Here is an 18,694-nt window from a genome sequence, read left to right on the forward strand (position 1 = left end):
GTTCAGGGGGTGGGGGGGTGGTCAGGAGACAGGGAACGGGGGAGTTGGATGGGGGTGGGGTCCTGGGGAATCCAGGGGGACAGGGAGCTGGGGGGATTGGTTGGGGGTGGGGTCCTGGGGGGGCAGTTAGGGGACAGGGAGCAGGGGGGGTTGGATAGGCGTGGGAGTCCCGGGGGGCCTGTCAGGGGGAAGGGGTGAGGATAGGGGTTGGAGCAGTCAGGGGACAGGGGAGGTTGGATAGGGTGTGGGGTCCTGGGGAGGTGGATAGGGGCAGGGGGTCCCGGGAGGGGGCGGTCAGGGGACAAGGAGTGGGGAAGGGGTTGGATGGGTTGGGAGTTCTGAGGGGGGCAGTCAGGGGCTGTTTGGGGAGGCACAGCCTTCCCTACCCGGCCCTCCATACTGTTTCGCAACCCGATGTGGCCCTCGGGCCAAAAAGTTTGCCCACCCCTGAGCTAATGCAATAATAACTGCCTAGACCAGACCCCTTTTTACAACTGCTGCCTGGCTAGCATTCCCCAATTTCCATATTTGTAGGATTGGTTGCACTTCCTTACAAAAAGCATTTTATAGTTGTCTAAAATAAATCTAGTTGTGTTTAGTACAGCTCATTTTTAACTGGTAGAGACTACTAAATTCTAACTATCATTTATGGTATCTCCAAATCTGATTATCATGCTCTCCATTAAGACCATAATATGTTGTAATGGCATTGAAACTACTATGGACCTATGTGGGACCCCACTCAGCAACTCCTCCCAGCTTGACGCTGACTCATTAATAATTGATGGCCTGAGCCATCCCCACGTGCAGGAGCTGGTTCTGGGAAGGAAATCTCACAGACTCCTCTCCCTCCCCTACTGATCCTTGTGGAACCCAAGGTCAGGGGGCTCCACATAAAAGATAAATTAACCTTTTACTGGGAATTCCTGAGATCAGAAGGGGAGCGTTCTCCAAGATCTACCATCAGTCTACCCACTTCTACTCTCAGCCTCCCCAATCTTAGCTTCCTCCAGCATAGATCCTGAACATGGGGAGTGACAACAGGAGATCCAGGGTGTGATTGGACAATCCGTGATAGGGCCAGAGGACTTCCCCATTTCATGTGGCAGAGGACAATCTGCATGAATAGTCCTCTCCACGCACAGACCTGTCCTCCCCATAAGCATATGTTCAGTTTTCTTCAGTATTGTGTCATCCATGTTGTAGCTCCAGCTAATTCACAACTGCACACTGTTTTTCTTATCCAAGCTAAGAGAAAAAGCTCACAGGCAATATAATAGTAATTAAACAGCCATACCAAACTGTTACGTTTCTTCCCTTAGGTGCTTAAAAGTCAACTATTTTATTAATTGTCCTATCAACATACCAAGTATTAAAATTCAGCTTACTGCTTTAATTCCCTGGCTCTCACTCTTGGAATAGGCACTGTTTGTCCTTTTCCACCCCTTGGGACCTCTGCTGTCTTAGCAATAACCATCAGCACAGGCACGAGCCCTGCATCTTCCTTTAGCACTCCAGAGTAGAATTCATCAAATCCAGCAGACTGGAATACATTCAAATAGCTACACATAATTTAGTCTATTTTTTCCTGATTCTTTGCCAGAACCTCATCCATTCCACTTTTTAATCTGCTGCTGTCTCCTCCCTGTTAAAAATGAAAGTTAATTTCAAGATTTCTATGCTTAATATCCCTCCCGCTAACTAGACCATGGTTGGAATGCTGTGCACTTTAAGAAAACATTTTTAATATTTGTTTTTCCCTCCCCTACATAGTCCAATGGCATATCTCAATTGACTGAAAATATATCAGAATATTTTTCTGTATCATCACAGATGCCCGCAGCTGACATCATAGGATGATGGTTTAGCATGATTTGGGTGTTGTCTTCACTATCAAATGAAAGCTCTGTAACCAGGTTAGGGGAAAAATATGTTATCACTGAGCACTTTGATAATTTACTCATAGCACAGGAGGCCCCAACTCACTTCCTCATTAACTATCCAGTTCAACTTTAATAGAAAGTAAAGCAAAGACAAATACATTATAGATACTTTTGCATTTCACATTTGAAGAGCAGATCTACACTAGCTTTACTATTCCTTCTTCTTAACAGAGGCAATCTAAAACTTCAGAAATCTGCAGAAGAGCAATTCTCCTGCACACTTGGGCAAGCTCTAGAAGGGACTGCTTGGTTATAGCTCAGTCACTAAACTGATGAATCTCTTAATTGGCTGAGCTGTAAGGCATTCTCTGGTAATTTATCCTGAAAAAATACATTGTACGACCCATTCTCCACTGAAAGTAATTTATGCAAAATCATTTATATACAGGATATTCATCATAAATTACATGTTCTGATAAATTAATGTGACCTAAAATATTGCAGGAAAAACATCACAATTTAAATACATACTGTTAAGACTAACAGTGTTCATAAATCCAAAATTTGCACACTAATAAAATATAACCCTTGCTTTAGATTTTGGAATAATCTACAAGGGGATACCAACACTTTCATCATTTGAAGTTTCAGTCATCAAAACTTGAGTTGACAAATGATTTAATCACTCAACCAGCAGGTCATCAAGTGCAAGTGTCGAACAGATTTGACAACGAAGAGCCCATCAAATTCATTTGTCATCAAAACTATTTGTCATGTTAGCTGATGTTTCTGCTAAAAGGAACAATGTTGACATTTAAATCATTATACACTAGTTTTCAGAGTTTTAAACACTATTGACAGACGAGGCAGTCCACAACTCTCAGAATCATTTTTCAGGCCACCTCAGATTCAGGAGGACAACAATGTGAACTTTTCTGATGGTTTACTTCATAGCTACCACATTAGTGATTTAAAGAATATTAATAGCAATCCTCAGGGCTAGAAGTGATTTTTTTTTTAAATGAAAGCTTAAATTCTAGAATATTTGACAATATATGGAACTACAAAAATATTGAAGGCAATCATTTCAACAGAGACAGAAAGAGTTATTACTCATTATGTGAACAAATGAAAAAAAATGACCCATAAATAAACTTTAACATTCTCTGAATTGGCTGAACTTTAACATTCTCTGAATGTAGAAATGAGGGGGTTTTTCAGTCAAAAAACAAAAGAACTTCAAGAATTTATTTTCTGGAGGAATCTAAAAAAGCTAGAAGCACCACAAAACTTTTGTAGGTGGCCATTTTAAACTGTTTATAACTCGGGCTAACATGTAACTTTGAGTATAAAAAAAATTTTCAGAGAATCTTATACAGTAAGTGCCATCAATTGGGGAAGAATACATGGTATTCATCAGACATAACAAAAAAGTTTAACTTCTGTGTGCAAATCTCAACCCAATCTAAGGCTTTGTCTACACTAGCACTTTTGTTGGCAAAACTTTTGTCAGTAAAGGGCGTGAAAAAAGCCACCCTCCCAACCGACGTAAGTTTCACCAACAAAAGCGCCAGTGTGGACAGCGATACGTCAGCAGGAAACGCTCTCCTGCCAACATAGCTACTGCTGCTCGTTGAGGGTGGTTAATTATGTTGACGGGAGAGCTCTCTCCCGTCAGCATACAGCAGCTACACAGGAGACCTTACTGTGGTACAGCTGCAACGATACAGTATGCTGCTGTAAGGTCCGTAGTGTAGACATAGCCTAACTATGCTAGCTATAAAGTGGCTCCAAACAATAATTAGCACTTATACAGCATCTTTATGTCAAATCATTTTAAGGATTAATTCAATCTTTATAAACACTCTGGTGAATTAAGTATTATATTTAGGGCTGTCGATTAATTGCAGTTAACTCACGTGATTAACTCAAAAAAATGAATTGTGATTAAAAAAATTAATCGCGTTTGACAGCAGTTTTAATCACACTTATAACAATAGAATACCAATTGAAATGTATTAAATATTTTTGGATGTTTTTCTACATTTTCAATATTGATTTCAATTACAACACAGAATACAAAGTGCACAGTGCTCACTATATATTATTTTTTTATTACAAATATTTGCACTGTAAAAATGATAAACAAAAGAAATAGTATTTTTCAATTCACCTCATACAAGTACTGAAGTGCAATCTCTATCATGAAAGTGTAACTTACAAATGCAGATTTTTTTTGGTTACATAACTGCACGCAAAAACAAAACAATGTAAAACTTTAGAGCTTACAAGTCCATTCAGTCCAACTTCTTATTCTGCCAATCGCTAAGACAAACAAGTTTGTTTACATTGACAGGAGATACTGCTGCCTGCTTCTTATTTAGAATGTCACCTGAAAGTGAGAACAGGCATTTGCATAGCACTTTTGTAGCTGGCATTGCAAGGTATTTACATGCCAGATATGCTAAACATTCGTATGCCCCTTCAGGCTTTGGCCACCATTCCAGAGGACATGCTCCCAGGCTGATCACACTTGTTAAAAAAATGCGTTAATTAAATTTTGACTGAACTCCTTGGGGGAGAATAGTATGTCTCCTGCTCTGTTTTCCCTGCATTCTGCCATTTATTTCATATTACAGCAGTCTCGGATGATGACCCAGCACATGTTGTTCATTTTAAGAACACTTTCACTGCAGATTTTGACAAAATGCAAAAAAAGGTACCAATGTGAGATTTCTAAAGATAGCTAGAGCACTCAACCCAAGGTTTAAGAATCCGAAGTGCCTTCCAAAATCTGAGAGAGGGACGAGGTGTGGAGCATGCTTTCAGAAGTTTTAAAAGAGCAACACTCCGATGCGGAAACTACAGAACCCAAACCATCAAAAAAGAAAATCAACCGTCTGCTGGTGGCATCTGACTCAGACGATGAAAGTGAACATGAGTCAGTCTGCACTGCTTTGGATCATTATCAAGCAGAACCCATCTTCAGCATGAACACGTCCTCTGGAACGGTGGTTGAAGATGAAGAGACATATGAATCTTTAGCGCATCTGGCATATACATATTTTGCAACACTGGCTACAACAGTGCCAAGCGAATACCTGTTCTCACTTTCAGGTGACACTGTAAACAAGAAGCAGGCAGCATTATCTCCTGTAAATGTAAACAAACTCGTTTGTCTGAGTGACTGGCTGAACAAGAAGTAGGACTGAGTGGACTTGCAGGCTCTAAAGTTTTACATTGTTTTGTTTTTGAATGCAGTTTTTTTTGTACATAATTCTACATTTGTAAGTTCAACTTTCATGACGAAGAGACTGCACTACTGTACTTGTATGAGGTGAATTAAAAATACTTTTTCTTTTGTTTTCTATAGCACAAATATTTGTAATAAAAATAAATATAAAGTGAGAACTGTACACACTTTGTATTCTGTGTTGTAATTGAAATCAATATATTTGAAAATTTAGAAAATATCCAAAAACATTTAAATAAATGGTATTCTATTATCATTTAACAGTGTGATTAATTGCGATTACTTTTTTTTAATCGCTTGACAGCCCTAATTATATTCATGTTATAAATGGGGAAATTGAGGCAGTTTATGTAGCTTGCTCAAGGCCACGAGGGGTGTATGCCAGTGCTACAGTTAGAACACCATTTATTACTAACACACTTTATTGCTCATTCACATTCTTCGATAGTACCTCATTTTTCTTTTGACTGTGTTCTCCTTTCTCCGTCTCCTCTATTTTTTAAATATTTCACTTCATCAGGAGGTAAAGTTAAATCTATGTTGACGACTTCATTTCCACATCACAACCATCTGTGCACCAGAATTAACACTCTTATTATTTGTATTACTGTAGTGCCTAGGAGCCTTAGTCATGGTCCAAGACCTCATTGTGCTGGTATTGTATAAAGCAGTATTGTACAAATCGGACTTCAACATAGGAACACGAAAAGCAGATGTACTGCGAGATTAATCCTTGCAACTAATTATTTAATAATCAGCACACGGAGAAGAAAATGAAAATATGGAAATTAAGTGGATCTAGTTTTAAGATAGATAGATTTACACATTTCCTGCCCCTGTACCTTCAGTGTTCAGGTTTCACTTTAAGGTGTCTGAAAGTAACTGAGTCACTTCCTTATAACTCTGCAGCAATGATTATCATAGAGGGGAGAGGACAGGCAGTCTATTAACACCATCACCACCACCGCTACATGCAGTCAGCTACTGCTGTGACCTGGGCCAGCATACATGAGTTTCCATCCATTTGCCAGTCATAGGTGAGCACCTGATTACTTCAAGGAGGGAAGGGGAGACAAAGGAAGGAAGGAATGGGTGAAACTGGGTAAACATATGCCAGAGTGAGTGTTTATAAATGAGAGGGAATGGATGTGGCAAAGAAAGAGAGAGGAGAGATGGGCAACAGCAAGGGAGGGACATGAAAAAGAAAGCAGATTAGACTGGAGATGGAGGGAAAAGACGACAAAGCTACATAAGTATATGGACAGAAAACTAAGCAGGTGGAGAAGTGGTATACATACAGAGGGACTGGGTGGCTCATACAACTGTTGACAGGATAAAGAAACCTTTTTCTTCTTGATCACTGGTTCAGATACTGTCCTGGTCAGTAATGACCAATAGCTGTTACCATCTGATAGTTCAGTGATTCACTCCATGTATATAAGAACATAAAAACGGCCATACTGGGTCAGACCAAAGTTCCATCTAGCCCAGTATCCTGTCTTCCAACAGTGGCCAATGCCAGGTGCCCCATAGGGAATGAACAGCACCTGTAATCATCAAGTGATCCATTCCCTGTCACCCATTCCCAGCTTCTGGCAAACAGAGGATAGGGACACGATCCCTGCTCATCCTGGCTAATAGCCATTGATGGACCTGTATTCCATAAAGTTATCTAGTTCTTTTTTGAACCCTGTTACAGTATTAGCCTTAACAACATTCTCTGGCACAGAGCTTCACAGGTTGACTGTGCACCGTGTGAAGAAATATTTCCTTTTGTTCGTTTTAAACCTGCTGCCTATTAATTTCATTTGGTGACCCCTAGTTCTTGTGTTATGAAGAGTAAATAACAGGCAAATATGAGGTAGGCTCCATTCAATTCCTAGTCTGAAGATTACCATATCACAGCTAATTTACGAAAACAGTTTATACACAATTTCTTTGAAGCTACAGTCTAAGATGCAAGCTACTCCAGTAGTAAGTTACACCGCAAAACTTTTTGTCTGTGTGATGGGGTGTTCACCGCACACAAGGCTTGAAAGGGTTACGGTGGCCTAGTAGGCCAATTAAGTCCCTGGGCTGCACCTGGAGGAGGAGTCTGGGAGCAGGGGTTGATTAAATAAGGCTCAGCTGGCCAGGAACAGGAAGGTCCTGTATAAATCACAGAATCAGATAACAGAGGAGGTTGCAGAAAGGTAGGCTGCAGTCACTCCCTGAGAGGAAGGAGTTGAGAAGCTGGAAGCCAGGAAGATAGGAGAAGGCTCAGGGGAAAAACAGCAAGGAACAGGAGCGCAGACCTTAGCTGCTGATTAGATGGCCCTTGACCTGGAATCTAGAGTAGAGAATGGGCCCGAGTTCCCCTACCAGCCAGTGGGGACATGGCACAGACCAGGCAGGGGACACTGGACTGCCTGGGATGATTCGACCTGGAAAGACTCTGCTACTCCTGGAAGGGGAAACCACATAGTGACCTGGCCAGAGGGCTGAGTCGTGAAGAGGAGGCTGCTGTTCCTGGAGCAAGAGAGGTCCGCAGGTAAGAGGTCGATCAGAAAGATACCTTTGGAGAGGGGGTGGGTGCAAAACCTGGCAGAACTAATCCCCAGCATGGCCAGGAGGTGGCACCACTAGCAGTGAGTGCACCCCGTGACAGTTTGGTAGATTCAATTGGAAAAGTTACAACTGGCCTTCAAAAAACCTTTTCTTTAACTGTTTGATTTATAGATTCTTGCAGTGTTTAATAGCTTATGGAGCTTAACCAATCTGACATTGCTACACTCTTATTTCCACCACAACGGCTGGTCAATAGTCAAGAATCCAACTGAAATCAATCATCTTTTCATCCACATAAATTATAGCAGTCGGAAAACACGCTTTCATACAGTCACTAATTGTGCAGCAATCTTATTTCACTATGGTAACCATGACAGAAGATTTGTAGTAGTCTGTAGGTAGGATTTTTACAAAAAACGGACCAAATATCAGTTGCAGAATTTAAAAGATCAGAAGGGACCACCAAATTATCCAGTTTGACCCCCTATATATCACAGGCCACCAATACCACCCAGCATCCGCACTAAATCCAAGATGCAAACTTAGACCAAAATATTATAGCCTACAGGAGACTAAATTGTTATGTGCCACAGACAGTAGGAGGGACCAAGGTGCAGCAATGCCTGAGGCCTCTGCAATGGCAGGGAATTCTTAAAGTGAGATGTATCCTGAAACTCCCAGCAAGGGTGGCAATGGATCAGCATTCTTGTGGTGCCAGCTGTCAGTACCCAGCACAGTCCAAGGAAGCGAATGATCCTCCTAGAAAACCAAATTCTGTAAGTTCATACTTGAAGAATCCTAGTATCGCCGCTTCCAGTAACCCTAAGAATGTGCAATCTCTTGGGTTCCATACCATTGAGCCCACATGTGGAGTCTTACAACTCATCACTGAGGGTTTATCGACAGCCAAGTGACACTTAATCAGTGCTTTTGTTCATCAACATGCTATTGATATGATCTGCATACAAGAAATCCCAGCAAGTGACCTCCAATCCATGCTGAAAAGGAAGGAAAAATCATCCCCAAGGTAACTACCAACCTGACCTGGGGGAAAATTCATTCCTAATCCCATGTGATTAATTAGACCCTGAACATGTGAGCAAGAACCAGCCAGCTAAGCATGTGATAGAGAGAATGCTCAGTGACACCTCAGAAAACTGGCCCTCTCTGTTCCGTGTCCCATGTCTAGTCATGGCCATCTCTGATACTTCTGAGGAAAGGGACAGACAAACAAACAAAAAACCCCCCCACACACAGAGGATGTATTGGGGGAGGGGGGAGCGAACGACCCCTGACCCCTATAGGTGACCATCTGAAGCATGAACTTTAGGAACATAAGACACAGGATGAAATTCAATAAGGGCAAATGTAAAGTACTGCACTTAGGAAGGAACAATCAGCTACACACATACAAAATGGGAAATGACTGCCTAGGAAGGAGTACTGTGGAAAGGGATCTGGGGGTCATAGTGGATCACAACTTAAGTATGAATCAACAGTGTAACCATGTTGCAAAAAAAACCCGCAAACAACATTCTGGGATGCATTAGCGGGAGTATTGTAAGCAAGACACAAGAAGTAATTCTTCCGCTGTACTCCACCCTGATTAGGCCTCAACTGGAGTACTGTGTCCAGTTCTGGGCGCCACATTCCAGGAAACATGTGGACAAATGGAGAAAGTCCAGGGGAGAGCAACAAAAATGATAAAAGGTCTAGAGAACATGACCTATGAGAGAAGATTGAAAAAAATTGGGTTTGTTTAGTCTGGAGAAGAGAAGACAGAGAAGGGATATGAGAACAGTTTTCAAGTACATAAAAGGCTGTTACAAGGAGGAGGGAGAAAAATTGTTCTCCTTAACTTCTGAGGATAGGACAAGAAGCAATGGGCTTACATTTCAGTTTATTCCCATTTTTTCTTGAGCCAACATTGTCCTTTAAATAGTTCTTCACCCTCTATGGTGTTTACTCTCCGGATGTATTTATACAGAGCAACCATATCCCCTCTCAGCCTTCTTTTTGAGAGACTAAACAAGTAGAGTTCTTCCAGCTTCTTCTCAAAAGATAGGCCCTTTATTTCCCCTGGTCATTCTAGTAGCTCTTCTCTGCACCTGTTTCAATTTGAATTAATCTTTCTTGACCATAGGTGATGAGAATTGGAAACAATATTTCAGATGACATTTTACAGGGCGTAACGGTGGTTATTTGTAAGACCTGGCAAAAGAATGAAGAATTCATCTGAGTCACCCTAACTTCAGGAACTGGAACCCGGCATAAGGATGTAAAGTATTTACTTCTGATTCAAGCTGGCTTCTTGTTAGCTCCAGCCAGGATATAAGGTTTGGAGTATCTTTCTGGGACAGAGGCGATACAGCAGGAGAGCCCCAAGAACAGCTAAACTTGTGGAGAAGCCTGAGGCTGAAGTTTGTTGTTGTTGCTAATAGAGTTATCAATAAAGCCAAATCCTAAAAAAGGATAATTTTAGGACTCCATGCAGTGTGTGCGTGTGCATGTGCTCTGTTTAGAGCAAGGTGCCAATGGCGCTTCTTACAATTTGTTTTTATTAAAAATAAGCAAAGAAAAAAAGAAAATCTACTTGAGTGCCAAGACAGGCCCTGAAAACAAGGACTGTTTTCAGGGATGCAGAGTCATCCTGCAGGCTGTTGACTTTCCCCGACAGCAATCTCTTCCCTTCAAGAGAAACAGGATTTTAGGACAATAGAAATGAGGCCTAGGGTTGTAACACCATTTTCAGAAAATCCCATTGCTTTTCACTTTGTATCTCTGTTCTCCACTACTAGATAAGGAGTCTTTGACAGGGAGCAATCCTGGCACTTGCACCAGGAGCGTCTGCTGGTCCCACATTAAGTGCAAGGCCTGGCTACCATTTCCATGTACATTTGGCAGACTAATTCTGAGCCAGCAAACCTATGGAACAGACTGGGTGAGTCAAAATTGGATTCCATCCCAAGTGTTAGGCCATCAGGAAATAATGGCCAGTAAATTTTCCTAAAAATACCACACTAAAGCAAATTGGTGTTGGTATTCTCAAGCCATACTTCACCAACGTTTTGATGCTAGTAGCCACATCCCATTGCTAGTAATAAGGAGCCAGTTGGAAGAGAAATTAGACTAAATTTTAAGTCATTACTGGTACCAAGCATTTTAAGAGGGAGGGAGGAGACCTTCTGAAATATTAATAATAAAATGTTTAGTTCCTCTTTTAGAAACACACAACCACAACAACAACACTGGTTGCCAGTGTCTTACCGATCTCCCTCTCCCTCTATCGCCTTACCCTGTCCTCAGTGGCACCTATAAGAAAAAGCTAAGAAGCAGAAATAGTATAAAGTATGATGTGAAATTGCCTTTATTTCAAATGAGTAGATCACCATCATCCAGGTGGTATTATACAGGCAAAACACTACGTATACCAACAGGATAGAGTACTTGGTTACACCATTGCTCAAGAGTAAACAGGGATGGCTCAGCTTGCTTATTCAAAGGAGAAACATTTCAGCATTTGTCTCTTGCAGAGTGACAACAAGGGAGGAAATATCTGCATTAACTCACCATTATAATACATCATCTAACCAGTAAGAAAAAGCAACATATGGAGGGCAACCAATCAACTGCAGAGTTCATACATGTTTTAATTTATATAGTGGGAACCATAAACTACATTGCATGCCAAATTCTGATTTAAAAGACTGTAACTAAGCAGTAAGGTATAAGTGGAGAGGAAAATAAATCATGGAAGTACCCAAACCACAGGAGAGTTCTATTATGCTGTTAAAAGCTTCTGTTTTTTCCCCAGCTGTGGTTACTTTTACTCTTCACATCCGTGATGGAGCAAATTGCTGAGATTTTAACAAAATTATGGGAAATATTTTAATTATATAAAAATTATTAAAAATATTTTAAATTTAAATTTTATTTAAAAATAAAAAATTATTAAAAATAATTAAGTTTTAAAAAGTAAGCAAAAGGAGGAAGAAGAGGACTTCACTATTCCAGTGTTTCTTAAGTGTTGTCTTGACATTTCTCCTGTAGAGAATGAGAAAAATATTCAGGCTTTACCTGATACAATTCTATTCAGAGGGAGTTTCAGCTGAAACTTTCTTGAAATGTGTGAACATTTTGATAATATAAAAAAAACCCCACAACAACAGGGAAGGCTGTTAACTTAGCTAGAAAAAGTTCTTTCACCTTAGCAATCAGCAAAAGAAACTGACCATACAGTATGTTAAATACAATAGACGGTTTTCTGTTGGCTGAGCCCAAAGTAAGATAATGTCCCTTTTTGCATTTTCCTGGAAGAAAAATCTGAGCTTCCCACTGTGAGAACAGCTGCTTTATAGTTTCAAATCAGTGGCTGAAACATACATAAATCTATCCCTTTAGAGAAGTAAACAGTTTTTCTTCAAACTCTATTCTGCAGTAATAGCACTCAAAACAACCTTGAGTATTACTGATAGTGATTTTTTTAAACTCACTCAAAAAAAAAGGCACCAGTTGATCATATATTGGAAGTGTTCCTCAGAATTGCTTGATTTCTCCTCCTCTCCCCATCTCTTTTTAAAGCAGGCAGCAGCCATGGATAATTAGGACCATATAAGAGAGTGACCCTTTGGGACTGGTTTCTGATATTGCCATAATGTGCTACACATTTTCTAAACAGAATAAGAAGGAACATGCCTTGCCCAAAGGAGATTACTACCTAAAGACAAAAAGTCAACGCAAGGAGAAGGGGTTCAAAAATTACTCAAGAGATCAAGGTGGTGCTTTGCAGGGCTTTGGTAATACAAGGTTAAGTTGTATTACTACTTTTTAAAATAAAGACAAGTTATTCATAATTACTCTTCAAACTTATATTTACAAGTCAGCTAGAAACTCCATCCGCTTCATTGCAGAAATGGGTCTTTAGGAAATACATGAATGTGAATAAAGTGATGAATGAACTCAGAAGAATGTTCCTCACATAGGAAATCACATGAACGAAACCACGGAGATGTGTGCGTGAGAAGCTGATGAATGAATGGACAAAGTTAACATCATTGGTGGAGTAGAGGAGGCAATGGTGGTGGGGATTATAGAAGATTAGGGTTGGAAGAGACCTCAGGAGGTTGTCTAGTCCAACCCCCTGCTCAAAGCAGGACCAACACTAACTAAATCATCCCAGTCAGGCTTTGTCAAGCCAGGCCTTAAAAACCTCTAAGGATGGAGATTCCACCACCTCCCTAGGTAACCCATTCCAGTGCTTCACCACCCTCCAAGTGAAATAGTGTTTCCTAATATCCAACCTAGACCTCTGTAGGAGCAGGATTTTATAATTGTAATATAAGAATAGAGGTACTGGTACTAATGTATGTCTTGATTTCATTTTACCAGTCACCCTTTTTGAATAGCAGAAAGGAATGACCGTCTGGGACATTGGTAGGAATGCATCTAACAGACTGCCAGTGTCTGTACTGATGTTAAGGTAGGGACAGACCAGAACAATCCTTATGACTGATTATGGTCACCCTTTTGTTTTAGGATAAGTTATAATGTCTACTATGGTTTCCTATATGTATTACAAATTAGGCACTCTAGTTAAATATACATTTCATTGTTTTTAAGGTTTAGTAAGTAAAAGACAGGATCTTGTATTGTATCTATGTTAAGGAGATTCAAAATAAACTGACACTGTTTGTATTCTCAAAGATCTCTGTAAAAAGACTGTTGTGTGAAGGAGGAATGTATGAATCAGAAAAAGATAAGGTGTGAAGGCCATTGTTATAGCCAGATGGTCAAGGAAAAAGGAGTAAAGAGACTTAACGACACCAGAAAATCATCAACACGCATCAATAATGAAGGAAGGGCAAGTTGACGACCGTGAGGTGAAGGCTGGCACCCCTAAAGACAGGACAGTTGATTAAATCGGAACCAGGACAGGATAACCCTCTCGGAGGTGTTTTGGAATGTTTACATTAAAAGATACCAATTAAGGAGTAACCTGTCATAAACTGACACAGCAAAATCCATAGATTTCAACAAAGAAAAAGAACTATAAGAACAGGGTGCTTTGCCATGGGATTTTGGGTTCGTCTTGCCACTACTCTAGGAGCATCAGATCGTGACCGACAAAGCCTGACGCCCCTATAAGACCAATCTGGCTGGCCACTAGATTGATCCAGACTGGTATCTATAAGAACATCAACTGGCAGGAGAGTGAGTGAGTGTGTGTGTGTATGTGTGCGCGCGCGCGACTGAAAAGCATATGCTAACTGTTGTATTTTCAATAAATATGGCGTATTTGCCTTCTCTCTTATAAAAGAACCCGTGTGCTTTGTATAGCATAATACCTCCCCCACTGCAACTTGAGACCATTGCTTCTTGTTCTGTCATCTGCCACCACTGAGAACAGCCGAGCTCCATCCTCTTTGGAACCTCTCTTCAGGCAGTTGAAGGCTACAACCAAATCCCCCCTCACTCTTCTCTTCTGCAGACTAAACAAGCCCAGTTCCCTCAGCCTTTCCTTGTAAGTCACGTGTCCCAGCCCCAATCATTTTTGTTGCCCTCTGCTGGATTCTCTCCAATTTGTCCACATCCTTTCTGTAGTGGGGGGCCAAAACTGGACACAATACTCCAGATGTGGCCTCACCAGTGCCGAATAGAGGGGAATAATCACTTCCCTCGATCTGCTGGCAATGCTCCTACTAATGCAGCCCAATATGCCTCCTGGGCAACAAGGGCACACTGCTGACTCATATCCAGCTTCTCATTCACTGTAATCCCCAGGTCCTTTTCTGCAGAACTGCTGCTTAGCCAGTCAGTCCCCAGCCTATAGCAGTGCATGGGATTCTTCAAGCTTAGTGCAGGACTCTGCACTTGTCCTTATTGAACCTCATCAGATTTCTTTTGGCCCAATCCTCCAATTTGTCTACGTCACTCTGGACCCTATGTCTACCCTCTAGTGTATCTACCTCTCCCCCCAGCTTAGTGTCATCTGCAAATTTGCTGAAGGTGCAATCCATCCCATCATCCAGATCATTAATAAAGATGTTAAACAAAACTGGCCCCAGGACCAACCCCTGGGGCACTGCGCCTGATACCAGCTACCAACTAGACATCGAGCCATTGATCACTACCTGTTGAGCCCGATAATCAAGCCAGCTTTCTATCCATCTTATAGTCCATTCATCCACTCCATACTTTTTTAACTTGCTGGTAAGAATATTGTGGGAGACCATATCATAAGCTTTGCTGAAGTGAAGATATATCCCATCCACTGCTTTCCCCATATCCACAGAGCCAGTTATCTAATCATAGAAGGCAATCAGGTTGGTCAGGCATGATTTGCCCTTGGTGAATCCATGTTGACTGTTCCTGATCACCTTCCTCTCCTCCAAGTGCTTCAAAATGGTTTCCTTGAGGATCTGCTCCATGATTTTTCCAGGGACTGAGGTGAGGCTGACCAGCCTGTAGTTCCCCGGGTTCTCCTTCTTTCCTTTTTAAAAGATGGGCACTATATTTGATTTTTTCCAATTGTCCAGGACCTTCCCCAATCGCCATGAGTTTTCAAAGATATTGCTCTTTCAAAGATGGCCCCGCAATCACATCAGCCAATTCCCTCAGCACCCTCGGATGTATGGCAGGCATCCAGCTTTTCTAAATAGTTCTTAACCTGTTCTTTCACCACTGAGGGCTGTTCTCCTCCTCCCCATAATGTGTTGCCCAGGACAGCAGTGTGGGAGCTGACCTTGTCTGTGAAGACCAAGGCAAAAAAAAGCATTGAGTACTTCAGCTTTTTCCACATCCTCTGTCACTAGGTTGCCTCCCCCATTCATTAAGGGTCCCACACTTTCCCTGACCTTTTTCTTGTTGCTAACATACCTGTACAAACCCTTCTTGTTACCCTTCACATTCTTTGCTAGCTGCAACTCCAGTTGTGTTTTGGCCTTCCTGATTACACCCCTGCATGCTCAAGCAATATTTTTATACTCCTCCCTAGTCATCTGTCCAAGTTTCCACTTCTTGTAAGCTTCCTTTTTGTGTTTAAGCTCACTGAAGATTTCACTGTTAAGCCAAGCTGGTCGCCTACCATATTTGCTGTTCTTTCGGCACATCGGGATGGTTTGTTCCTGCGCCCTCAATAAGGCTTCTTTAAAATACAGCCAGCTTTCCTGGACTACTTTTCCTCTCATATTAGCCTCCCAAGGGATCCTGCCCATCAGTTCCCTAAGGGAGTCAAAGTCTGCTTTTCTGAAGTCCATGGTCCGTATTTTGCTACTCTCCTTTTTTCCTTTTGTGAGGATCCTGAACTCAACCATCTCATGGTCACTGCTGCCCAGGTTGCCACCCACTTCTAGTTCCCCTACCAATTCTTCCCGGTTTGTAAGCAGCAGGTCAAGAGGAGAATGGCCCGTGGTTGGTTCCTCCAGTAGTTGCACCAGGAAGTTGTCCCCAACAATCTCCAGAAACTTCCTGGATTGTCTGTGCACTGCTGTATTGCTCTCCCAGCTGGGTGATTGAAGTCCCCCATTAGAACCTGGGCATGTGTTCTGGAAACTTAAGTTAATTGTCTGAAGAAAGCCTCGCCTACACCTCATCCTCCTGGTCCAGTGGTCTATAGCACATGCCCACCAGGACATCATCTTCGTTGCTCTTGCTTCTAAACTTAACCCAAAGACTCTCAACAGGCTTTGTCCAGTTTCGTACTGGAGCTCTGAGCAATCATACTGATCTCTTACATACAGTGCAACTCCTCCACCTTTCCTCCCCTGCCTGAACAGTTTATATCCATCCATGACAGTGCTCCATTACATGAAACAACCAAAAGCAGGTACTGGAGAGGGGCTAAGTTATGTAAGGCTTTGAGAACAGTGACAAGGGGAAGAGGGAGTTAGTGGAGGGACTATGTGGGTAGAGTAATGGGCAAGGAAGAAATTTCAGGGACAGTTTTTGCATGGCGTAGAGGGGGCAATGTTGGTGTTTGGAAAACTCAGGGAATATGGTGCTGTTGCAGTCACTGAGCATGAAATAACCTTATTCATTTATAACCCTCGTTACTGTGAAACTAGTTTCATTTTTTCCACAACTCATAATGTTTATTTTTCTCATTTCCAACTTATACACCACAGAGGAACTAAAAAATATAGTTCGTTCTAGTCTGAAAAATGGCAGTATAAAAAAATAGCATATTCCTAACTCAATCTGCTCCCTGTGTGTATTCAGAGTCACATTTGCTGACTTTAAGGATTAATTATTTGTAATGATTAATTTAATGAGAAATTGATTACTTTTTACTTCAATTAGCAGCGAAGAAAGAACAACTGGATTTTGTTCCTTTTTGCACATTAAACAGAATTGTTTGAGTTCATTACTGGTTTAGCTAGTTACACCTGTGCCACCTTACTGGAAGTAACTGGGCTGCACAAGTTTAAGTGAGGAGATTATTTAGCCTGCAAAATAGTTCTTTCTGGCTGAAATGTAAGACACTGCACTTGGTCACTCAGAGCCCAGGTTGAGTTTGCAGGATTACTAGTCAGAAAAATAAAGATTTTACCTTTAAAGTGAGTAGATTTTATTTGGAAATTGAGAGAAAGTGACCATGGAATTCCATAATGCTATTTTTATACTTGCTTTTCTGAGTATAGCTACATTTAAAAACCAACAGGTGCTTAAACTCATATAAATGAATATGAGCATGTGTAGACTGGGAGCTTTTTAATGCTCTCATATAATACAAGAATAGGACATTCAATTAAATTAAGTGGCGGAAAAATCCAAAATTAATGCAAAGATAGCCATTCACACAAGGCAAGTTACCCTGAGAAAGTTATTGGCACAAAATGTCACTGAAACCAAGAGTTTAGCAGGATTCCGAAAAGGACCAAACATTAAGGGCATGGCTACACTCAAAACTTCAAAGCGCGGCCGCGGGAGCACTCCCGCAGCAGCGCTTTGAAGTGCGAGTGTGGTCGCGCGCCAGCGCTGGGAGAGAGCTCTCCCAGCACTCTTGGTACTCCACCTCCATGAGGGGATTAGCTTAAAGCGCTGGGAGCGCGGCTCCCAGTGCTGGGGCACAGTTTACACTGGCGCTTTACAGCGCTGTAACTTGCTGCGCTGGGGGGGGGGAGTGGGGTGTTTTTTCACACCCCTGAGTGAGAAAGTTGCAGCGCTGTAAAGTGCCAGTGTAGCCATAGCCTTATATAAGCAAGGCTATCCAGAGTTATAATAGCAATTTTTTAAAAATCCAAGAGTTCTGGAAAGGACATGAGCCCTCGTGATTCAGGGCACAAATCACTCTCTAACTATTGAGGATTAGATAACCTGCCCGAGTAGAGTTTATCTCATAACTCCCTATTGCGGGATCACTTGTACCTTCTTCTGAAGTATCTGGTGTTGTCGACAAGATATTGAACCACTAATCTGATTCAGTATGATAACTCCTATGTCACAGCAGCTGCTAGAATACATTTATAGCACCAGCTCTCCCTCCTTGCCCACACCCACGCTCACCCTCATGAAGATAGCCCTCAGGTGATCACCTCAGTACACCACAATAGGGCACTCCATGACTGATCTCAGTCAGCCCCCGCCCATAGTCAACGAATTCTCACCTCGAGCTTCAGAACATCATGCTGAAGTTTGCGCTGGAACTCTAAGAAGTTTGAGATTGTCAGCTTTCCTTTCAGATCAGATCCAAAAAAGTATGTTGTCAAGGCAGAGCTGAAGCCAGTCTTAAGAGTATTTCCTGTAGTAGAACGGTCTCTGTGACGCATTCCCATACTGGTTTGGGAGCGAATAATGCTCTGGACCTAAGCAGGAAAAAAAAAGTAGTTAGCAAGGAAAATAGCATCATAAAGAAGTACTTGTGTTGGCCAATGTATCATTGTTAACTGTGCCAACTGGTTGAAGCGTTACTCTTGACCATTTTGTCACTGTTAAGTCTGTGAAGTGGTTAGCTGTACAAAGAGGAGTTACTTTGTTACTTCAGTGCATAGGGTGGCTGGATCTTGATTTTTAT

At 41.6% G+C, this 18,694-nt stretch overlaps 1 protein-coding gene across 16 annotated transcripts in view; it reads right to left on the reverse strand.

Annotated features, from left to right (window-relative positions):
- The window catches only part of MICU1 (mitochondrial calcium uptake 1), a 213,971-nt gene that overhangs the window by 66,446 nt on the left and 128,831 nt on the right, over nt 1-18,694 (reverse strand). For all 16 annotated transcript variants that reach the window (XM_043552131.1, XM_043552124.1, XM_043552121.1 and 13 more), the window contains one exon: nt 18,288-18,485. In XM_043552131.1, the coding sequence (XP_043408066.1) occupies nt 18,288-18,485 (198 nt within the window). The remainder of the gene's footprint in view (nt 1-18,287; nt 18,486-18,694) is intronic.

This window comes from Chelonia mydas, chromosome 7, assembly GCF_015237465.2.
Source record: "Chelonia mydas isolate rCheMyd1 chromosome 7, rCheMyd1.pri.v2, whole genome shotgun sequence".
NCBI classification, from domain to species: Eukaryota; Metazoa; Chordata; order Testudines; family Cheloniidae; genus Chelonia; species Chelonia mydas.